This window comes from Dendrobates tinctorius, unplaced genomic scaffold (genome assembly GCF_039654945.1).
Source record: "Dendrobates tinctorius isolate UK_male_01 unplaced genomic scaffold, ASM3965494v1 ptg000040l, whole genome shotgun sequence".
Classification (NCBI taxonomy): Eukaryota; Metazoa; Chordata; class Amphibia; order Anura; family Dendrobatidae; genus Dendrobates; species Dendrobates tinctorius.
This window is the reverse complement of record NW_027361708.1, coordinates 17958839-17983915: the sequence shown is the minus strand read 5'-3', so window position 1 is coordinate 17983915 and position 25077 is coordinate 17958839. Positions and strand designations below refer to the sequence as shown.

General features: G+C 43.8%; 1 protein-coding gene across 1 annotated transcript; it reads right to left on the bottom strand.

Annotated features, from left to right (window-relative positions):
• Positions 1-431: 431 nt before the first annotated feature.
• LOC141088682 (glutamate dehydrogenase, mitochondrial) lies at positions 432-23834 on the bottom strand. Its single transcript, XM_073574854.1, has 13 exons — positions 23358-23834; positions 19885-19965; positions 17235-17290; positions 17071-17134; positions 12715-12809; positions 10783-10962; positions 10545-10682; positions 9217-9354; positions 9051-9131; positions 7049-7172; positions 6877-6968; positions 3021-3083; positions 432-1642 (listed from the first exon to the last, which is right to left on the bottom strand). The coding sequence occupies exons 1-13, from the start codon at positions 23743-23745 to the stop codon at positions 1523-1525; spliced, it is 1620 nt and encodes a 539-aa protein (XP_073430955.1). The 5' UTR covers positions 23746-23834; the 3' UTR covers positions 432-1522.
• Between the last annotated feature and the right edge of the window lie 1243 nt (positions 23835-25077).

Below are 25077 nucleotides of genomic sequence, written 5' to 3'. Positions count from 1 at the left end.
ACCAGATCTGTGCAGATCTCCGATTCGGCATGAGAAAACAAAAGCTACACGTGCATCTGAAATTTAGACCATGTGCACCAATACAAGTCTATGGGTGCGTGTGAGACATCAGACTGCATTTGGATGTCATAGTGCAGTCTGATGTATGCTCAGACAATGGACATTAAGTTCTCAGTCCTCTCCGCATCTGTGATACCATTCTCTCATGAGTGAGGATCGGATCACATTAAGGTGACTGAGCCGAGCGTCATTAGTATAATTGGACCAATTCTTTCACATGAGCGAATGGCAGTGTGAGCCAGCTGTAAAATACAACGATTTCCAGATCCCATATATAGCACTTTTCCAATAATCACCAGTTACTTTTTTGGTCTCTAGTCTCCTTCATTCATAAATGCAGAGTAATGAAACAATTAAAAAAAAAACAAACGTTTTTGTAAAGGAGGAATTTTAATATAGTATTTGATCATTTGTCATGCGGTTACAAATTTCTATACTCTGACAAATCTCTTTGGAACTACAGTGGCAGTTTGATAAAAAAAAAAACCTTTGTTAATGTAAGGCTTGAGAAAAAAAAAAAAAGGAAAGAACACAAAGTACAATATACTTAGGCAAATTGTTCCAGACATCGATGGAAGATTAAGACAAATCGCTGTTATCTGCTACTAATGCAAAACAAGGTTGCTTAGTGAAAAAATAGACTAAAAACCATTAAAATTGTTAATGGCAATATAAAAAAAAACAAAAAAAAAAAAACAAAAAAAAACTTTAACTGGTAATCCAGAAACAATCACCTAAAGCAAATGACAAGGTAAAAAAAAAAAAAAAATGTAATATGTTGGACTTATAGTATAGTCTAAGTGCCTATTTACAGGAAGTAATCCCCATAGTAAAATATGAACCTTACACATTGAACAGAATAATGGGGGGGGGGGGGGGGAGGAGATTTCAGCAGCATAGGTTAAAGGAGGCCAGCAGAGATTAATGTGCAAATAAGTCATTGAAAGACTCCCCTGAAACACTCTACGTAGGGCCTTTCCCAATATTCCCTAACAAATGCACTGATTTAAGGGCTTTGCAGAGACCAAGATATCCACATCTGCAGTCCCCTCTTGGTAAAGACTTTACTTTGTCACAAATACACAATGGCCTGGTAAAATTAAAATGATTAAAACTGAATAAACCCATTTTTTAAATGGCTGTCAAAGCAGTGATGTGTCTCAGAGGGTCCAATAATGTGAGCAACCAACATAACCCTAAAGCCAATGACCATGGCAATACTATCAAGGGTCTACAGCATCTTTGCAAGTGTCATTTATCAGGTCTACACCAGTGGTGTAAAGTTTAAGAAAAAAAATATGTATAAAAAAAAAAGAAATACATGGGCGGAAGCATTTAGATGTAGGATCCTCTAAGATGAGCGAGGTGGAAAACAAATGAAGTCTTGAGGTTATATGTAAACTTGTGTATGACATCTTTCTGATATGGAGGGGGTGGAGGAGAATCCAGGGGGCCGCTTGGTTTATGTGAAGGTCAGGCCGGCCTCATTGTACACCTTGAATACTTTCTCAATGGCATTTACATAGGCAGCAGTTCTCAGGTCCAAGCCGAGGTTGTACTTCATCGCAGTGCGCATGATTTGCTGAAAGAAAAAGGAGGAAAGTGTAACCATTACATCCAGCAGCAATGCTACAGTCAGTCGGCTTACTACATTTATAGCGCCCCCCCTGATGCCCACAGTAAATTATGCCAGTAAAGTTTTTCACATGCAGTCTATTTGAAGATTGTGATGATGATGCACCGAGGAAGTAGTAGCAGCAGTTTAACCACTTAGTGACAGAGCCAGTATGTTACTTAATGACCAGGCCAATTTCTACAATTCTGACCACGGTCACAGGTTATAACTCTGGAATGCTTTAATGGATCCCGATGTTTGAGATTGTTTTTTCGTGACATATTGTATTTCATGTCAGTGGGAAAAATTCTTCAATATGACTTGCATTTATTAATGAAAAAAATATGGCAAAAAAAAATGTAATTTAGCAATTTTTAAACTCTTAATTTTTATGGCCTAAAAAAAAAAAAAAAAAAAAAAAATCAGATGTCACACAAAATAATTGAACAACATTTCCTACATGTCTTATTTTAACCCCCCCCCCCCCCCAATTCTAACTCCAGCCCAACCCCCTCTTTTGGGTTAGAGTGGAACTAATGGGAAAATGGAAATACATTTTTTTATTTTATTATTTTTCCCTAACTAAGGGGGTGATAAAGGGGGGGGGTTTGATTTACTATTTTTTTTATTCTGATCACTGTGATATGGTCTGTCAGTGTGATCAAAATTAACCAATCGGAAAAATCTTTTAATGTTGCCAGGTGCTGGCCAGCAGGTCTCAGCAGGCGTACTGCACATGTGCCCGCCATTTTCTTCCCGGAAGACGATGCCGATGGCCGTGGTGGAATGCAGGAGGGTCCAGTGACACCAGGAGGTACCGGGGCAGGACCAGGGTTTCCATTTCTCTCTCCTCTGATGTGTGATCACAGAGAAATTAAAATGGAAAAAGCTGACTATTTTTACGGTCACCGTTATACCATTAATAATGGCGATCGCAACACCGGGGTCGGTAAAAACCAACCTGAATCATGTTCTCTGGGGTCTCAGCTACCCCCGGTAGCCGAGACCCTACAAGAATCTGACTCTGGGGGGCACTATACCCTTATTCCTCAGCACCGTTAATTAACGGAGTTGTGGTTTACGTACCCTAAACTGCAGTCGTTATAGGCGTATTGACGGTCATTAAGGGGTTAATATCCACTGACTACAATACACAGCACAGTCCCACAGCCAGAAGGAGTGGTCACACGGTCTGACAGCCTTCAGTGTGCGACAAAGAAAGGCTTTAGGTCACAAGATCGCACCCATCTCGCCCCTGCGCGTTTTAGTCTCTGGACAGTAAGGCTCCCACTGCAACCTTTTTCCTTGGGGAATTTAAGCATTACTACATTATTTTTCAACTTACTCTTGCAGACCGCTCCATGGTATAAGCCAGGCCAGAGTGAACAATATCTTTTTCAGAAGCACCCTGAACAGAAAAACAGCATGTTAAATTTAAGGATGAATTATGTTATTGCAATAACCACATTATTGTCACCTGCCTGCAGAAGAGTTTTTTTTTTCTCCAGTATGTACAGATAATCATAAGGCAAACTAGGGGGCAGGTCAGTGAAGGATCAGTGACCTGTCAGCAGTGTGCATCATCAATAGCTCATTAGAGCACCACATAAAGACCCCCACAGGCCACCCCAGAGAACAAGCATATCACTGACTCAAAACTGAAAAGATTAAACAACCACAAGACTGATTTCATGACCCAGGGATTGTAATCAGTATAACGGCGCCGACCTGACACTGTCTGTAGGTTACTCAGCACAATCCTGCTGACAGGTTCCCTTTAACAAGCTTTGCCATGTGGCTTAGGATTAAGGAAACCAGAATCTCAATTTGCAGACACCATTTCAGGGAGTTTCTTTTCCAGTGCAATGTATGAGATCTGATTTAGCTGTATGAATGGGTGTATGCATCTCTATTTCATGTTTGTAGATATCTTAAGGCTGCTGTACTGTACTGTCATTCAGCCTCAAAAGCAAGCAGTTTAACCCCTTTACTCCCAAGGGTGGTTTGCATGTTAATGCCCAGGCCAATTTCTACAATTCTGACCACTGTCCCTTTATGAGGTAATAACTCTGGAACGCTTCCATGGATCCCGGTGATTCTGAAATTGTTTTCTCGAGACATATTATACTTCATGTCGCTGGTAAAATTTCATTCATATAACTCACGTTCGAAAATTCCGCAATTTTCCAACTTTGAATTTTTATGCTCTTAAATCAGAGATACGGCACTCAAAATACTTAAGTAACATTTCCCACATGTTTACATTACATTACATCAGCACAATTTGGGAACCAAAATTTTATTTTTGTTAGGAAGTTATAAGGGTTAAAAGTTGACCAGTGATTTCTCAGTTTTGCAACACCATTTTTTTTTTTTTTTTTAGGGACCACGTCACATTTGAAGTCACTTTGAGGGGTTTATATGATAGAAAATACCCAAAAATAACACCATTCTAAAAACAGCACCCCTCAAGGTGCTCAAACCCACATTCAAGAAGTTTATTAACCCTTCAGGTGCTTCACAAGAATTTTTTGAATGTTTAAAAAAAATGAACATTTTACTTTTTTCACAAAAACATTACTTCAGGTCCAATTTTTTTTTTTTTTTTTTTTTTTTTACACCAAGGGTAACAGGAGAAATTCGACAGGAAAAGTTATTGCACAATTTGTCCTGAGTACGCGGATACCCGATATGTGGGGGGACCACTGTTTCGGCGCATGGCAGAGCTCAGAAGGGAAGGAGCGCCGTTTGACTTTTTCACTGCAAAATTGGTTGAAATTCAGATCAGAAGCCCTGTCAAGTTTGGAGAGCCCCTGATGTAGCTAAACAGTGGAAAACCCCAACAAGTGACCCCATTTTGGAAACTAGACCCCCCCAAGGAACTTCTCTAGATATGTGGTGAGCACTTTGAACCCCCAAGGGCTTCACAGAAGTTTATAATGTACAGCCGTACAATTAAAAAAATCATTTTTTCCACTCCCAATTTTTATTTTCCCAAGGGTAACAGGACCCCAAACGTTATTGTGCAATATGTCCTGAGTATGCTGATACCCCATATGTGGGGTAAACCACTACTTGTGCGCATGGCAAAGCTTAGAAGGGAAGCAGCGCCATTTGATGTTTTTGGCTGGAATTGAGATCGGACACCATGTCGCGTTTGGAAAGCCCCTGATGTGCCAAAACAGTGGAAACCCCCCCCAATTCTAACTCCAACCGGAAAATGGAAATACATTTTTTTTTATTTTATTATTTTTCCCTAATTAAGGGGGTGATAAAGGGGGGTTTGATTTACCATTTATGGCGGTTTTTATGTTTGGCAGCTGTCATACTCTAAAAGACGCTTTTTATTGTAAAAATAGTTTTTACAGCACCACATATTGAGAGCTATAATTTTTCCATATTTTGACCCACCGAGACATGTGAGGTCTTATTTTTTGCAGGATGAGTTGACATTTTTATTGGTACCATTTTCGGGCACGTGACATTTTTTGATCGCTTTTTATTCCGATTTTTGGGACGCAGAATGAACAAAAACCAGCATTTCAAGAATTTCTTTTGAGGGGTGCGTTTACACCGTTCCGCGTGCGGTAAAATTGATAAAGCGGTTTTATTCCTCGGTTAGTACGGTTACAGCGATACCTCATTTATGTTTTTTTTATGTTTTGGCGCTTTTCTGCAATAAAAATTATATAAAAAATTATTTTTGCATCACTTTATTCTGCAAGCTATAACTTATTTTTCCCGCTGATGACGCTGTGTGGCGGCTCGTTTTTTGCGGGACAAGATGACGTTTTCAGCGGTACCATGGTTATTTATATCCGTCTTTTTGATTGCGCGTTATTGCACTTTTTGTTCGGCGTTATGATAACCATTTTTTGCTTCGTTGTTTATTTTTATTTTTTAAGGGGTTCAATAAAGGGTTTAACTAGTGGGACAGTTTTATAGGGCGGGTCGTTTCGGACGCGGCGATACCAAATGTGTACTTTTTTTATTTTGAAAAAATGAATTAGAGAATATATATTTTTTTTTTTTTTAAATTTAGCGATTTTTTATAAATTTTTACACTTTTTTTTTTAAACTTTATTACATTGTCCCAGGGGGGACATCACTGTCATGTGACAGATCGCTGATCTGTCACATTACAGATAGCTGTGACAAATTAGCGATCTGACACAGGCAGCGCAGAAGGCTTCCTCATGCCTGCCCTCTGCAGGCAGTGAGGAAGACAGCTCCCTGCAGGCCCCCGCCGCCATATTGGATCCGGGGACCTGCAAGGAAGGAGGCCCCCAGAGCAGCGCAGCACATCGCGCTGCTCCGGGGGTCTCAGGGAAGCACGGAGGGAGCCCCCTCCCTGCACGCTTCTCTCCTATGCCGCCAGTACACTGCGATCATGTTTGATCGCGATGTGTCGGGGGCGGTCCGTGACCGCCCGACAGTGCCGGGTGTCAGCTGTGATAATCAGCTGACACCCAGCCGCAATCAGCGGCGCTCCTCCCGTGATCAACGCTGATCGCGCTAGACGTACTATTCCGTCCTTGAGACTAAGGTCCCAGGTCACATGGACAGAATAGTACGTCTATTGTAGGAAAGGGGTTAAAAGGGAACCGGTCACCATGAAAATGCAGCCTCATCTGCAGGGGAAGCCAGGTAGACATATATACAGTTATTTGTGAGAAAACTCAGGATAACCAGCGATTTCATGATTTAAACCTCTTTCTAGGATTTTTGGTCCAGTGGGAGTTCCGATCAGTGACAGACAACTTTGTATTAGAGTGCATGCAGTGAGCGGTCCTAAAAATCCCAGAAACCGAAAGGGTTTAAACACAAGTTATGCAGAAACCTGTCTCATATGAATTTGAGTGAAAATATTTAAATTTACTAGATATATCTATGTAAATACTTTTATGCCCAAAACACAACAAAAGTGTTCTAGACGTGTGATGCCTTTATTGGACAAGCAAAAGAATTCTATTTGCAATCTGTAAACCTGCTCTAAAAAGCTGCAAATATTCTTAAGGTTAGCCAATAATCACTCCTAGAATACTTTTGTCATTTTTGGACATGAAAGTATTACCATCAAAGTTTCTGGTACTACATTTTTTTTTTTTTTTTATTATTGCACAACACGTCTTAGTTTCCCTTATGGATCACTGCAGTGTGTCAGTGATATCATTGCCACATGTGCACAAGGAGGCACTTACAGATATTCTAGCCTGGAACTCGGCAGTAGGCACCACAGGAATGGATCCACCATGTTTTCCAAACTTTCTCTCCAAGCTTTCCTGGACAGACACTAAAAATTAAACAGAAAACTTTGTTAATGTGCACGACACCCTCTAATGGTCAGACTAAATATGGATTAGAAATACGTACTGAGCAAGTGGTAGTTGGAATCCCGCTCATATTTGAAGGTCAGCCTTCCATAGCTCACATGATTAAGATTCTTCAGCCACTCAAAGTAAGACACGGTAACACCTCCAGCATTCAGATACAAGTCCTGTGAGAGGGGAAATAAAAAAAAAGCTTTCCAATGGCTATCCATTAAGGGGCAAATTGCTTCAATCCGTAAACCAGCTTAACTGCCAAGACTAGCGTTACAAGGCAGCATTGGCCATGACCGCCATCGCACAATCATATAGTGCTGTGATCCAACAGCGACAGGAGAGCAAACTTCAGTCACTCCATGCATATAGTGTTCATGTAGTTGTCGCATTAAAAAGGAACCCGTCACCAGAAAGACCACTGTTAACCTGCAGATATGGGAGTAACCTGCACAAGGACCGTATTATACTGTCCGGCGCCTGCATGCAGCGGGGAGAAAAGCATCTTTATTCTCCCCACCAGCATTCAGTCATATTGGGGCTCCGCCATTTCAGTCACCACGTATACAGAGCAGCCACTGTGACCGCATCCCCAGTTTTGACTGACACTGGCTCTACGATGAGGCTGGCTGTCAGGTTCGGGGCACCATTTTGTTGGGGAAAAAAAAAAAAAAAAAAAAAAAAAGGCTTCAGCAAAATGGCAGCAGCACTTGTGCAGTAGCATGTATCGTCAAAGGTAGATGCTACTGCACACGCGTCGCCGACAGTTTGCTGAAGCCAAATTTTTGTTCCTTCAACAAAATGGCGATGCTTGCACAGTAACAGATCGGTAAGAGTTCGGCCGCTGCCAGTTTTCTAGATTCAATTTTTTTTCTAAGCCTCACAATAGCCACAATATTGCAGGTATTGATAATATTCTTGATATGGAACATGGTTAACAGTAATATCAACACTATTATATTCAGTATGTAAAATAGGGAGCAGGTCACATACAGATGCATATGTAAGCAGAGTACCACATGAAGACCCCCCCTCACAGGCCGCCCAGGAGCACGAGCATATCATTAACTGAAAATAGAGATTAAACAACCACAAGATGGATTTCATCAACCCAGGTTCATTCTAAAGGGGGTTTTACACATAGTGATATCGCTATAAAGTCACCGATTTTGTGACGTTATAGCGATATCGCTAGCGATAATGCTATGTGTGATACTTACCTCTGACCGGCTCCCCCGCTGCTGATCGCGCGAGAATGTCTGGCTCCATTTCTCGTCGTCAGCTTCCTGCTGTGACAAGCGACGCGTGGAGGTGGGCGGGAGGACGCCAGGATCGCTGTGTGTGAAAGGTGAGTATCGTGCGCTGCGTCGCTGCTGCATCGCTGTGAAGTCTGCCTATGTGACAGCTCACTAGCGATCCTGACCGGGTCGGATCGCTGGTGCATCGCTAAATGTAAAAGGGCCTTAAGGCCGGGGTCACATGCGAGAAACTCACCATTCTCGTGCGAGTCTCCCGCATGAACACCCGGCATTGCCTCCAGCATTCGGAGCGTGCAGCTTCATAGAAATTCATGCTGCCACACACTCCGGTCCAAATGCCGGGTGTTCATGCGAGAGACTCGCACAAGAATCGTGTGAGTTTCTCGCATGTGTGACCCTTGCCTAATCAGTATAACGGCACCGACCTGACAGCGTCGGTAGTTTACAAGCGCAATCCTGACGACAGGTTCACTTTAAGGTGCTCTTCACTCCTAATTTTGGTATCCAATGGTGTGCATGGGTAGACATGACAGCCAGGGACTTACTGAAGCCCCCCTTGTAGTAGTCTCACTACTGCTTGGATCTATAGGCTATGCATGCATGTTCCCAACTAAACGCAGGAAATGCCTCCCACTACCACAGGATTGGCTCCACAGCTGAGCACACCGTGCCTTTCATGATTATATGAAGGTATAGATTCTTTCATCTTACTAAATGCCATAAACTCTGTACGGTCAGACACATTGCAAAGCCAACAGTGAGATGTTCATGAAGCGTTTCTTGTCACATACTTACTGGAATCACCATAATATTTCTCTCAAGGAAGATTTTATCGGCTTCAGGAGTTGTAGGGCCATTGGCTCCCTCTGCGATAATCTAATAATTTAAAGCAAAACAACAACTTAGTAAAGATGAGAGCCGCTCCGAGTTAGGAGTCAGTAGTGGACTGGCATCACTGCACCTTTGCTTTAATTCTGTGGGCATTAGACTTGGTCAGCTGCTTCTCACTGGCTGCTGGGATGAGGATGTCACAGTCTGCTTCCAGAATGTTTCCATCATACGGCTGGGCTTTGGGGAATCCAACAATTGTCCCGTGTTGCTGGTAGAATAACAATTATTTGATTTGCAAAGATTTACAAGTTTTTAACTAGCAATAACCAGCATGAAGAATATAAAGACAATCTACTGCCCTCAAGCACTGACCTCAGGAGTTACATGGTCACCCATCATACAGACACTACACCTCATATTAACCTCTTAAATTAGGACTACAGAAAGAGGTCTGCACCTATCCTGGTGACAAAGAACCAGGTTCTTCAGTGGCCTGCCTACAGCCGATCGCCAGCTCAGCTGAATTCTAACAAGGAGTTGTCAAGCCAAAAGAAAGATGCATCTCACATCTACCGATGACATTCAGTGTGGGAGGAGCACCATTTAACAAGGAAGGCAAGAAGCAAATCCACAGCCTTGATTACACTGCCACCCTGTGGTAATAAGTCATGCAATGTTCTACAGAAAGCTAGGGTTAATGGTGCCCTCTGCTTTATTCTGTCACGTTGATAAGATGGAGGCAAATTGCTGAAATTGTAAAGCATTATAGCAATCTGCCACCAACCACGTCATTACTGGGTCTACTTGGGTGAAAGGAGGAAAAAAAAAAAAAAAAAAAAAACCTGCATTTGGAGACCAAGCTTTTCAGAAACCAGAAAACCCCTTTAAAAGGATATCAGCCAAGTCTTTCAGGCTATGCCTTGGAAGGTGGGGGTCCTTTGTTCAACCCTTGGAAACCCACAATCATGTTGGGTGCCAGAGTGCAACAGAGGGAGCCCCGACATTTATATCTGCCTAGATCACATGGTCACAACTGACCGTGGCATCCAGTGGGTTAACATTGCATTTGTGCTTCACCATCGCTGCCGGCACTGCCTCGTGATTGGAAATTCAGCCGCCATATACACAGAGCGGTCCACAAACAGCCTACAGCCACAATGTATATAGTGAGGTTTGCTAGATCAGAAAGGTCAACATTGCTGACACTTCTGCTATAATCGCACACTGCATTGTTAATGCAAACACACAGGATTACGAGTAGATACAAGATCAGGAGTTGTTGCTTGGGACTAACAGATTTAGAACCTATACATTGGTGACAGTGCAACAACTGGCACCCTCACTAATTAGCCGATATGTGCAGCCACATGTAAAACTACTGATTAGAAAACCTATAGAAGTGTAGCCAGTGTGTGCACCCCGGATAATCCCTTTAACATCCAACAAGGGGACACTAACCAGCTTATAGTCTTCAAGCTCTTTGGGGTCAATGCCATCTGGATTCCAGATCGTTCCATCTATTTCACCAATGCCAACACATTTGGCACCAAAGCGATGAAGATAGCGCATTGAATGTAGACCTACATTACCAAAACCCTGTAGAAAAAAACCAAAGCATGTCACAGTCAGATTGCCAACAATCACCACAAGCCATTTATTTTTAATCTACTAATAATTTACAAGTTTAAGTATTTACCTGAATAACAAAAGTTTTATCACCAAACCCAGGGGTCATTCCCAACAGACTCATGTATGATGCCTCATTTATAAAGTTCTCAATGCCATGAAAGACACCACGTCCTGTCGCAGAGATACGTCCATGAATGCCTCCTTGGCTGATGGGTTTTCCAGTTACGCAAGCATGTGCATTAATATCCTAACAGAATTAGGAGAAATCAAAAAGCTTAGTTCACCATTAGATCAAGTTTAACCAGTTCAAGAGCAGGTCATTTCCTCCCATTCTAGACTAGATACAGTTTGGGATTTTTGAGCTTCAAAATTTTCCCATTTAGATAATTCAGATAATGTCTATTTGTCACGTGTGGCTTAATTTTTATGGTTTTCACTTTCAAGACGACCTCTGGTTGTCCTGCCTACACACCAGTGACCTGCGATCACATGATGCAGGCCACTGATGCGCACATTTCCAGCTGGATGCGCTTGTTAAATGCCGATGTGAGTTTGACAGCAGCATTTAACTAGTTAATAGCAGCAGGAGGATCACGATTCCACCTGCAGGTATTGTAGGCATGTGTCAGCTTTCAAAACAGCTGACATGTCCCGGCTTTGAGGTAGACTCCTCGCCAGAGCCCACATCAAAGCGGGGGGATACTGACTTTGGCGTATTAGTACGTCCGATGTTAGTAAGGGGTTGATCATTTGATACATAGTGCCCTGTAAGGTTAGAGAAAATATTTGAAGCATTTCAACTTTTAAACACTTTTTTTTAAAATCTGATATGCCCTGTAACTGACTAATATACTGGCCCCAGTTACAGGGAATATCTGATTTTCAACCCATTAGCTGCATGGTAGACCTTATCCCAGACTTCTGCTCCCTTCAACCACCCAAAGATTACATTGCCGGTGGGTCTGGAGTAGGAAGCGCTGTTAGCCTTTCCAGTGCCATGTATTACAGCAACCAAAAAAGCAGAGATGGTACTCCATCTCTGCCTTCTCTATGGGATGTCTTGCCTAGTCCTACAACCGGCACTTTGTGCAGCAGCTTACTTTGACGGACATGTTAGAACATCACTGCAGAGCAATAATCTGACTGCCTGGATGTTTAGAGTCTATAGATGGTCTGAAAGTTGGTTAATCACAACTACAGGATTACTTTAAGATACCCAGGCAAAATGCAGTAGTGAGAAAGGGCAAAGATCAGCACATTGTACTGCTCTGCAGGCTGACATTCTATCAGTTTTACTTTGATATATATGGGTACTGCCATTTTGGTCAATATACAGCCCAGTTAAAAACACACAATTTGGTAATTTTTACATTTTGGCTGAAACGGTGAACAGTAATGTTGCTCAGGTCCAAGGACAAAGATGCCCATAGGTTAATTGGTATGTATGAGTGAGAGATGGAAATTCAACTACATCTCAATAGGGATAATTGCAAGCTCTGTAAAAGCAGTATGGGATAAGATGCTGCTGTATAAGCAACAAGAAGTAAAATCCACATCATAAGGGGTAGTGTCTCTCTGTGACATGCCAGTGTAAGGAGACTTCTACGCCATGCAATGCTCCTCTGGGAAAAATGCAAAGTGCCTCTTCAAAGAGGAGTTCAAACCTAGTGCAATCCATTAGAAGTAGCAATATTGACCACATAGTGAGCCATGCCACACGGCTTCCAGATTCTAGTTTGGCTTTTATCCTTAATGTCACAAGTTCGTTATAGGGTCGACATTGACTTAGGATTGCTACTTCTAATTCGTGGCACTAGATTTCAAGTGTGTTTTATTTATTTTTTGAGCGAATCTCCTTCGACCTTATTCAAAGTCACCTGAAATGTGCCACTCCCCTACTCTGAAATAGAAGAACTGGAATCACTGCAATATTATAATATGCTAGAGAACGCTACAATATCCTTTAGGTAAAAAAAAAAAAGTTAAATGAATAACTTACCGTGTATCCAATTGTGTTAGCATACGTGTCAGCAATCCACGACATCTCCCTCTCTCCAGTACTCATATCAGGAGCGGGAACATCGATACCAGGCCCTACATAGAAAAAAAAAAAAAAAAAAAAAGTACATTTTATAACAGTCACCAAAAGTGAAAACACTAAAAATGACAGGATTAAAAAGGATCAGCATTTTGTATCACATCTTGCTCATTTGCTTTGGTTATCAAAGCGCCACCATTTTCACCTTCCTGAATCAGTAGAAGGCCAGTAGGTATAGGAAGGCGTGTCTGACATGCTCAATGAAACTGGTCATGCTCGCCAGTGTTTAAAGGGGTTGTCCAGGCAAGATAAGTCTTCAGTCCCTACGTAACTGTAGACTTCTGAACTGTGATTCAAGATTTCCCGGTATTGTGATTTGTATAGCAGTAGTCTCACGCCAACTAGACTTCTCCAGCTTCTCTCACTTCTATTGGGAGGCCGAGTGCGTCTAGTCGGCATGTGGCTGCAAGCATGTGAATCACATACATGCAGTGACCGCACTGGCAATACTGAATCGCGATTCAGAAGTCTACAGTTGCATTTACCTATATTTGTGCCGGGTCCACACAGGTTAAGTAAAGCGATGGCAACGTTTCCGTGGGGGAAACACTCCCAGCACTTTACTCGACCTGTTTGGACATGGCACAAATATAGGTAAATGCATAATATGTTCTATATTTATGATCTTTATATGGGATTGGTTGTTAGGCAGTTATATTGGACTTTAGATTAAGGCACTAGTACCTTTCCCACTTTAATATATGCTGGATCATGTAAAAAGCCTGTAGTTATATTTAAAACTAATTCCTGCAGTGGGTACCATTGATTTATATTGGCTGGTCCAATTATTGGTTTATTTGAAGTATCTATACCATTTATTTTGTGCTTTGGTAGCTTTTCCCTATCTCTTGAGGCATCTTGTATATGACTTTCATAAATTGGTTCACTTTTTTTTTTTTTTTTTTTTTTAATAGTCATTAATAAAAAACTACTTTTTAAACTAACTCAATTACTCTGAGGGCAGTTTCACACGTCCAGATAATTCCAGTACTGGAGCTATCCATGTCCATACATATGCAATCCGTGTGCTATCCGTATGTCCGTGTGTACCATCCGTGTGCCGTCCGTGTTTTTGAAAAATTATTTTCAATGTTAACCCTTTGACTTTTAAACATGGACAGCATCCGTGTTTACACGGACCCATTGACTTGTATGGGTCCGTGTGATCCGTGCTGTTGCACAAAAACGGACATGTCAGCGTGTTTTGCACACGGACCATGAAAACAAGCTGACATCTGCATGGACACATTCATTAGAATGTGTCTACATGTGTCAGTGTCTCCGGTACGTGAGAAAACTGTCACTACACGTACCGGAGACACTGACGTGTGAAACTGCCCTTGTTGTGTGTGCTGGATGACAGTTCATGTTTGTGTTCACATTAATTGATTTTGGTGGCCGTAACTCGTAGCAGCCAAACCTGGTGACAGGTTCCCCTTAAGAAGGTTTTTTAAATGCATTCTCACATGAGCAAGGATAATTAGAAAACACAACTTAAGGAGTATTCCCATCTCCCAAGATCCAACCCCAATATGTAGGAGGTGTAATATTAGCAAATACCTCCAATTAGAAATGTAGTTTAGTTTCTTATTCGCTATATCTTTACCTCATATGCAGGCATTTCAGGACCTTAAATATCCATGGTTATTACCACTGTCACTATAACAGTTGTCATAACCATGGATATTTAAGGTCCTGAAATGCCTGCATATGAGGTAAAGATATAGCGAATAAGAAACTAAACTACACTTCTAATTGGATGCATTTGCTAATATTACACCAAGCTAACATGGAGAAATTCAGAAAAACATACCATAAGAAAATAGCTTCACCAAAACCTTGTCAGATGACCAATGCACTGACAGGATGCAGCAGCCCCCACTGATAAAGGCTGGAGCAGCACAGGCGCACTACTGAAGAGAACAGCCACGTACTCACCTGGCAAATGAGGAAGGGGTTGGCTGTCTAGTAGCAAAAACGCACAAATAGGGCAGACATACAACGCCAGTCACACAGGTAATATTACACTCATTACATATTGGGGTAGGACCTTGGAAGATGGGAATAAACCTTTAATTCACTTTATTTTTTTTGCCAAGATCAAAGAGCCGTGCTTGATCAAAGTAACAGAAGTCATCGTGGAAGTGTAAGGCTAGTTTCACATTGGCGTTTGGAGGCGCAGTGGACGCTCGCTGTGAAGCTCCACCCCCTGCCACGCCTCCTCCGGTCAGCTCCGCCTATGAGCGCATGCCGCCTGCGTACCCTATCTTTAGCATTGGGTATGCAGGCCATGTGCAGGTATGCTTTTGCCACCGCATGCGTCGTTTTGACGGTGCGGTGAGCGCACCAAAATGCAAAACATTGCGTTTGGCGCAGGTCGCCGCACAGTCAAAACGACACATGCGGCGGCAAAGGCATACCTGCGTATGGCCTGCGTACCAAATGCTAAAGATAGGGTACGCAGGCCGCATGCAGCGGCATGCGCCCATAGGCGGAGCTTACCGGAGGCGTGGCAGGGGGTGGAGCTTCACAGCGAGCGTCCACTGCGCCTCCAAACGCCAATGTGAAACTAGCCTAACAACTTCACTGCAGTTTTTTTTGGGTCAGTGTGGGTCTCAACTATTTTGCAGAGGAGTATGAATTTTACAACAAACATTTGTATTGGTAAATATTTTGCCGCAGGTTACAGGTGGCATTTATGGTTGCCTTTTGATCCATACACTAGTGATTTACAGGAACACTTAAAGGTTTACACTTTCACACAAAATTTTTGTGTTTCCAAATGCAACGTTAACCCCTTAACGACCAGAGGTATTTTTGGTTTTGCATTTTCATTTTTCCCCTCCCCTTCTTCCCAGAGGAGATCAATATGGCCATGTGAGGGCTTTTTTTTTTTTTGAAGGACAAGTTGTACTTTTGAACAACACCATTGGTTTTACCATGTTGTGTAACAGAACATAGAGAAAAAAGTTCCAAGTGCTGTGAAATTGCAAAAGAAAAGTGCAATGCCACACTTGTGTGTTTGGCTTTTTACAAGCTTTACAAAGTTGTAAAATTGACCTGCCATTATGATTCGCCAGGTAATTACAAGTTCATAGACAGCATAGCATCTCCATTTGTCGTGATCTCGGGTTAGGTGAGCTTATTTTTTGCGTGCGAGCGGACGTTTTTATTGATACCATTTTGGTGCAGATATGGTCTTTTGATCACACATTATTGCAATGTTGCAGAGACAAAAATACAACGTAATTCTAGGGTTTCGATGTTTTTCTCGCCACGCAGTTTACAGATTTAATCAATTTTTTTATATTGATTGGGCAATTTTGAATACGGCGAAAGCAAATGTGTCTATTTGATATTTTTATTGTTATATTTTGAATTGGGCGATTTGAACTTTTTTTAAATTTAAAACTTTTTTTTTTTTTTTTAAACTTTTTGCATGCTTCAATAGTCTCCTTGGGAGACTTGAAGCTGCACTTGTCCAATCGACTGACACAGAGCAGGACTGCAGCTCCATGCATCAGAAGTGCTCACTTGCTATAGCGATGCAGCAATGACAACCACAGGGATCTTCTCTTGACCCCGGGTTGTCATGTCAACCTGAAGGCGACCCGCAGTCATGTGACACAGGCACCGATGCGAGGAGGAAAGGACACGCTTCCTGCGTGTGCATGTTAAATGCCGCTGTCAGAGTTTGACAGCGGCATTTAATATGTTGACAGCCGGGGGTGAATCTCGTTTCCCCCCCGCAGCTGTTCCTGGCACACGTCATCTCCCAGAAAAGGTGTGGGATTATCGCTGGAGCCTGCACCAAATAGGGGGGAGGCGTCTAATGATGGACTGAGTCCGTCATTGGACTTAAGGGGTTATCCAACTGCTGAACACTTCGTTTTTTTATCTCATATGGGGCTCAGAAGTGATTAAACAATTTATATATTCACCTCCCAAAGCAACGCCACTATGCTTGATGGGTCACGTGACTGCTGCTGCCAATCACCAGTCACTGATTAGTTGCAGCTCAATTTTCCATCAGAGCAGAAGTCCACTCTGATAAAATAGTAAAAGCTGCCAGAGGTCATGACAGCGTGCTGTCACCCACCAAGAACAGCAGAGCAGGCATTCCTGGAACAGTGCTGCTGCAGGAGGTGAATATACAGTTTGTTTTCCTAAGGGGAAATTAATTGATTAAGCCTGAGTGTTCAGTAGTGGCCAATCGCCTTAGGTTTATTGCACATTGCCATTTATGTGCCAACTTACCAATGAAGCCTTTTTTGGCAAGTTCTATAGTAAATCTTCTCGTAATTTTTTCGAGTTCTGCATCCTGTTTAATAAGAGATAAATAACCATATGTATATATTAAAAAAAATAAATTATAATATATATACACATACACACTTTAATATAATCTATAATCCACTTACTGAGTAATTTCTAGTATTTATTTTCACTCCAGCTTTGGCTCCTCCAAAAGGCACATCTGAAAAAGTTGCATTATACAGAAACGAAGATTACATACAAGTTTAACAAAATGTTAAGCATCAAAACTACTTTATGGCGTATGGCGCCCCTATAACTAACACAGATGCAGGTTGTGAATTAGTGTGTGCTGTACAATTATTGGGGAGCGCCACAATTCCCCTTTGCTTCAAATAACAGCATTTGTGAATGATAGCCGACCCCTGTAGGACAAATGTGATCCATCACAATGGCAGTGTTGGAGCAGCGGGGCACTGAATGCTTTAAGTTTTCTAGCATTTAGTATCATACAATAAGCTCGCTTGAAAAAAATATATTAAATCAAGTGGTGGTTTAGCAGTACACAATGCAGCGTGCCAAATCCTTCTATCCAATTCATTCAGGTGAGAACAGATATATGCTGGTGGATGAGCAGGCTGGCAAAAAAGGATATGGAATCTGCAGAGCAGGTATGAGTATACACCAGGGCTGGACTGGCCATCTAGCAATTCTGGTAAATACCAGAAGGGCCTGTCTGATCATGGGCCGCCTTGTCTGCTACATTGTTAACAGAATTTGTTCTCAAGACACCCATACTGTTAAGCGTTGTGACGGAGCACAAAGTCACTGACTCCATCGCTTACCCCAGAGCAGGTCACGGGTTTCATTAGAAATATTGGTCATGTAGTAAACCTTCATCCAGGGTAATATTAGTAATATACCCCATCCGGTGCTTGGGGGAGGGGACAACAAGGGCCTGTATGATTTCAAATGCCAGGGCTGAATTTCAGCCCCAGTCCATACCTAGTATACATTATACTAGTCACACAAACAAAAGGAGAAATACACACACTGCCACCATTTAACCCCTTAGTGAGTCAAATATTTAAAATCTGGCCAGTGTCACTTTATGTGGTAACTTCGGAACAATTCAACATTTCCCATTGATCAAGATTGTTTTCTCGGTGCACATTATAGTTTATAGCGCAAAACCTATCAGAAATTTGACAAATGTTAAAAGATTGCATTTTTCAAACTTTATCTTGATTAAAGGGATAATCATTCAGTCATACCATAGAAAACATTAATAAATAACATTTCCCTCATGTCTGCTTTACATCAGCGCCATCTGCAAAGTGGTATTTTATTTTGTTAGCATTTTAAAAAGGTTTAAAGATGGAGCAGCAATTTTTTATTTTTTCAAGGAAATTTAAGAAATTTGTGGGGTTTTTTTTTTTTTAGGGGCCTATCCAAGTTTGAAGTGACTGTGGGGGTCCTAGATACTGGAACACTACCAAAAGTTATACCATTTTAAAAAAGGCACCCCTCGACATTGAAAACTGTGGTCGGGTAGTTTATTAACCCTTTAGGTGATTTTCAGAATTAATGCAAATTGGCATAACAGGTTAGGATTACGAACTAAACGTCGCTAATTTTTGAACAGCTCACTATAGCCAGCAGACATCAGGACCACACAATCGTGATCTATGGGAGCTGTTGGGGGCTAAAGAGGGAGAAGCCACACAGTTTACTCACTGATATGATGTAGTCACTATGGACAGCAGCATCTAAGGGGTTTAACAGATATGGACGGTGCCAACACTGATCATGGCTGATGCAGCAAATAGTCAGCTATAGTGTAGTGGACCGGCTGCTGGATTGTCACCTGTATGGGGGGGGGGGATGATATTCTCTTAATCGCAGGTCAGTAAAAAGATGTTTTGGCTGTCATTAAGGGGTTAAAGGGGTGCTCCTAAATAAAAATTCTCATCCTAAATGCCTATTTAATCCCATAATCTAAAGCCATTTTCTAATATACTTTAATGAAATATTCTTAATTACACCAGCTAATAGCCTTTTTTCCTACCACGCTTCACCAAAACTGTAGCATGATTTTACAGGATTTTTGGAGAATGTTTGATACATAATCTCTAGTCTAAAAATAAGCCCCAGTTACAGTCAGTAAGGGGGGTGGGGGGCGGGGGTAGTGAAATGGGCAATTGCCGACGTCCCCCTGCATTTCTATTCTGAGGTTCAGACTGCTTAATGACACAATGTCACAAAACTGTATAATTCTAGAGGAACTGAAGAAAAGCTGGTATGCAGGGCCAGCGTGTGCGGTGACATGATTGGATTTGAATAAATGTTGATTTTTTTCCAAGAATGAATGGTTGTTCATGGGAAATAACCACATTCATCTTTTGGAGCTAAAAATATTACAGCAATCCCAGTGCATGCAGAGACAATCAGAAGAAGCCTTCATTATGCGGTAGGGGCTGCAGCAGTGAAGCCACTTTCAAGGGCACCGCTAGTCCCGGCAAACCGGGTATTTGTCTTACGACGCACACTGACAGTGCACTCTGTTGCAGGCCCATTACTACTGATGTGAGCTGGCGAGGGAGCGCACTGTTTGTTCACGTCACACATTCATTGTGCAGGGACTAGTGCAGCCCTTGAAATTAAAGGTGGCTGACACTGGGATTCTCAAAGTAAGCGTCATCAAACAGGAAAGTAGGAAAAAAAAAAAAAACAGACCACCAGTTAGTGTAGTTAGGGAAAACAGTTTAGATTAAGACCACCCCTATAAGCCATCATCTTATTAAAAGGCCAACTTACCTACAACGGCACATTTGTATGTCATTAAAGAGGCCAGGGCCTTCACTTCATCCACACTCACTTCTGTGCTGTAACGAATACCTGAGAGAGAGAAGAGTGATCATGTAAAGTTAAGAGGTTAGCAGCTTTGTTTGCTTTATAAAAAAAAAAAAAAAAAAAAAAAAAAATGATGACAACCAGAAAACCACAACCACTTTCACGCTCCATGTGTCAGTGTAGTAAATTAACCTAGAGCGTCAGGATTAGAAGAACACGATCGTTCCAAAAGAAAAGTGAAGCGTCCAACGTTACCAAGAGTAACCATTACACAAGCTGCAAACATCTCACAGGAAAAGACAGCGGAAAGTCTATGAATCACTGACTCACTGCCAATTACTTTCAACCACTAACATTTTCCACTCAACATAAACCAAACTAAGTTTTGCTACTCCCTTATACTAGAAACAGACCTCCACTACATTCCTGGTGGAAAAACAGCCATACATGCAGTATTTGGTGAGTAGAAAGGTAGCAGGGTCATCACTGTAGATATCCCAACTTTGTGCTAACTCGTCATTACTACACTGCGTTGTGAATTACACAACTATAAGAAGGTAGGACTGCAAAAAAATAACTTCTACACATCTGGTCTAAACTTAAAAGAGGTTTCTCCATAGTGCTGGCCACTAGAGGTCACCCTACTATCCGACTGCCCAGGGTCAAACTGCCTGCAAATAGCCTCTTCAGGCAGGAGGAGGAGGGGAACTCCAGTGCCACCTATTGGAAGGTGTAATCCTACAAATCAACATCCACCCTTTAAAGAGCCTTTCCACACGGCTTAGAAGTGACAAACCAGACACTATTTACAGATACAGGTTTAAGGGCGTTTTGGCCCTCATCATTGCAAAGTCCTAGAGCAAGGCTCGTTAACGTGTCGATACAGATTTCGGATTGCTACTTAGGATAGGTGACACGAGTTCTAGTTCCCATCTTCTGAAGAATAGTTGCAGATCTAATCTTTCACAGGAGCTCTGATGGCCTTTAGTCTTGCTAAGGCCAGTTTGGCAGCCTGCACATGGAGAAGCCTGACTTGTTTAATGGCCTCAAGGCCCTACAACGGTCATGTTGAGAAGCGGGAGAAAGGAGTGCCAGCTATAGATAAAGACTGTCCCCAAGCATCAGAATCAAGACAGAACATAGATAATAGACTGGTGTAACTTGCAGTGGAAGAGTACAGCAATACTCTGCTATTCTACAGGATGGGAGCACAGGTACACAATCCAGGAGTCAGTCTCACACTGCATATTACAGATTCCGCTAGACTAAAATCTCGAAGACCTGACTGCCCACATGACTAGTTTGTGTTCATCAGAAGTGTGGCTGACAGCAGGGAGGAAACATCGCCCTCCCACAATGACCAATAGCAGCTCAGTTTGGTTTCATTATGTTGGCCAACCTCACATTGGTGCCTATGCAGAGCAATCACATTCTGTAGCACTTTACAGGCATCAATACTGTCCCCATCGGGGCTCTCAATCTAGACTCCCTTTTACTACAGACTTGTGTAAATTTTCAAAATAGTTTTTGCGCCGAGGTCTGGGAGTTCACCGCTTTCCTTTTTGTTTAAAAGGTGTTTTCTATGGGAACAGAAAGAAGTCAGATGCCAGCAGACATTTCACTCTTGTATGAAGAGGTAATCAGTATGGAACATTAAAATAGCTGCAGACTTATTACACCGACCAAACCCTGTCGCAGAACGCAGGGCAGTAGGAATGTGTGGCTATCCCATGAACGGTCATGTCATCCTTCCACAAGCCTGCCCGAATATTCTGGGACAAGACTCGGCCAGTGTTCTAAGGCGGTGGGCTGTTTTATTGCATTGTAGTGATACCCTTCCCACACAAACGAGTGTGAAATATTTAGGAATCTGTCCCACCACCCCAACTTGAGCAACACCTAAAGTCATCCCCCTTGTAAAAGTTAAAATGCACACCACACTCCCCTCCCACACCAATGCTGTTCCAGCAATATTGGCACCAGGTGTGCCACGTGGGTTCTGCAGCCATTCTGTGGCCAGTGTTGGGCAGCTGCGCTCTTGGCTGGGACAATCAGAAGAAATAAAAGTGCAGCGGCCACAGAATGGCTACAGGACCCACGTGGCATAACCCGGTCATTCAAGCCCCGGCATTGCTGGAATAGTGCTGCTGCGGGAGCAGAATATACATTTTATTTTACAAGGAGAAAAACTTGAGAATGGGATTGTCCAGAACCCCTTTACGTCACACTCCCTCCCGCCTGCACCATACTCCATGATAACCGACCTGTATGTATGGAGCAAGTCTACATTAGCAGCACCCAAGTGTTCACAGCACACGTGCAGCCCTATGTGTTCCTACGGTTACAGACTAAAGTGATGGTTGATATGGCGGCACTTGAAGAGGTAATCAGCCATCACTAGTTTGCTGGAAACCGACAAATCTCCAGCCAACACCCATCCTGCTGAGGTTTTAGATGCAATGAAAGTGCAAAATGATGAGAAAGCCCTCTCCGCAGCGGTGACAATCCCTCATTCTCGGTTCAGCCCCCCACCTCACACGTAGCAGGTCGGGCTTTGTGATGGGTAATTTGTTTATATCATAGGGTTTCTACAATTCTTCTGAATGGCCCAACAGGTCTTTCCGCTCTGCAGTTTACCGAAACCTCCAGCTCCCCAGGGTCCTGTGCAGACCTACATGACATTGTCGCTATCTTTCCGGTCATACAGGTTTAGTTCAGGAAAGTCATGGCTGAGCCCATTGTGCGGAGCAGCTCCGTACCACCCCACATCCTCCCGATCCGGCCAAAGGGCCGGTACCCCACCTCACAGTATGCCTTACCCCCGGCAAACTCTACACCGCTGCCTGCCCACGAGGAACACCTATTCTGACACTTCCATAGCGCCAACATTTGACAGCGCAGTACCGACTGTGAGCCCAACCACCCCAGTCCTGTTTGTGGACAGTAGGATGAAGCTCCATGGAGGAGGCACAGTACCCCAGACCTCAACACAGCGCCACATCCCCCCACCCCGAGCGTCAGCTCCGTACAAGAGAGCAGCGCGACTAAACCCAAAGCTGCTACAGGGAAAGGGGTTTGGTGGGCTTCTTTTTACAGCTGACAAGATCTGGTGCCTCAGTGTAGTCACTGGCAGAGAACTGGAAGGGACAAACCTTCAGTCACCCTTCACATTCTCAGAGCCAGCGTGACGTCTGCCCCCTATAGAAGAGGACGACCGTGACAGCTGCGGATCTGATGCCCAGCACCGACCCCACCATTCCAGGCCATGGCTATACACCGTGAGAAGGGAAGCCCCCACACTAGCATCTCATGAATGGCCATGATGGGGGTGGGGTGGAAACTTACACAAAGACACAAACTTCGCTGGAGCGCTTCTCCCAGCCTGCCTCGTGTCACCCGCAGGAGGTGGTGCAGCAGCTGCGCCGCCGGGGACTCACCTCCCTTGCAGGGCGTGCGGTGCTGGCTGTGCTGGGCCCGGTAGCCCTCCACCACCTCCCAGTCGCCGTTGTCCCTCTTGATGGGGAAGCTGACGCTCAGGACGTGGTTGCAGGGCTTGATGATCCGCAGGATGCCCTTCACCCGCTTCCTCTTCTGCTCCTCCGTCTCCCGGGTCCTCAGGTCCTCCACCAGCTTGTCCTCCACAATGCCCGCGCCCCGGTCGAAGAACCCCTCCACCATCTTGAAGAAGTTGGGGTCGTCCTCCTGATCTACGGCCTGACTGTACCGGCGGAGGAGCGGGGAGGCAGCGGCCGGCAGAGCAGTGTCTGCAGCGGAGGCCAGAGCACCGCCGCCCCGGGACACGAGCTCCCCCAGATAGCGATACATGGCTGCGGAGTGGTGGGTGACGGGCGCCGGGACACAGGACAGGAGCTGGGGTGGGACAGCAGCGCCGAGCAGCCGCCTATATAAGGAACGCCCCGAGCGCGACTCCGGCCCGGGGGCGGGCCAGGACGTCCTCTGCTGAGGCGCGCGCTCACGGGCGGCTCCTTCACGGCCTGCGCGCTCACGGCAGGAGACGCGGGAAAAGCGCGGCCATGGGCGGCTCGTTCGTGTGCTATTGTCCTGCGCGCTGTGGCTAGAAGAGAAGACATGGCACGTCTGAGGAGTGCAGACACCAGAGGGAGGGACGTGTCAGTAACGGCCGGAGCAGCACTGGCTCCATGCTCACACTGAGCCCAGTGACACGGCTGCTACAAGCGCTGTCCGTCACAGAACATGGCCCCATACTCCTGTGTTCCAATTCTCTTATGCAAGAAGATGTGAGCACTAAGGCCGGGGTCACACTGGCGAGGAATACGGCCGAGTGAGAGGCGCTAAAAGCACGCATTAGACATGGACAAATGATTCTCTATGGGGTCACTCGCACCAGCCGTATATTTCTCATCCGTATTCTATGCTGCGATTGTCAGCGTACTACACCCGTAATACGCCAGTGCAAGTCTATGGGCACGCAAAAAATACGGATTACACACGGACCACACGTGTGACCTGCGAGAAATATGCACCAGGTGTCTTTTAGCAAAGTCGGCAATTCAGTGCGCTACTGTATTTTGCGTCGGTTAGTGTGACCGCGGCCTAACACTCAGCTCAAACTTGCACACGATGCTATACGCTAGTGTGACTCCGGCCTTAGCCTGTGACTAGGTGATTGATGGTCCCATTGACTCCTTGTTCTTGGGGGAATAACTGCAATCTGGGGTATTTCAACAGAGATGTAAGCAGCCACAAACAGGGATACAGAACTGTGCAGCTTGGATCTAGGACATTTGTATAAAGTGGGGGTGGGGTACCTCTGCACTTGCGGCCATAAACATCGCCAGCTCTGGGCAGGTTTCAGAGGGCCCCATTTTTGTCTGCCTTAAATTCCTCCTTAGACTGAACACGCTCCTTAATGCATGCTGCGGCACATGCAGCGAAGGATAACATCCTGATTCTGTCCATATCGCAGCATCTCCTATGTAATGTATATACAGCAGTCCCAGCGTCTCCTATGTGATGTGCATACAGCAGTCTGGTATATACTAAGTGTTTCCAAAACTCCACCAGGTCATGTTTTAAAAGATTTTTATGCTGTCCTAATAAGTGATGTTTACTCAGTGGCTTGCATGTGATGTGTATACAGAAGTCTCTGTGACTCGTATGTGATGTGTATACAGC

What these genes read in the sequence shown, in the direction of transcription:
- LOC141088682 (XM_073574854.1), bottom strand. Translation starts at nt 23,745, where the DNA reads ATGTATCGCTATCTGGGGGAGCTCGTGTCCCGGGGCGGCGGTGCTCTG. An exon ending in TGCCAAAAAAGGCTTCATTG is followed by an intron (nt 12,810 to 17,070) that starts GTAAGTTGGCAC and finishes TTTTCTATGTAG; the next exon opens with GGCCTGGTATCGATGTTCCC. An exon ending in AGCTTGAAGACTATAAGCTG is followed by an intron (nt 9,355 to 10,544) that starts GTTAGTGTCCCC and finishes TTATTCTACCAG; the next exon opens with CAACACGGGACAATTGTTGG.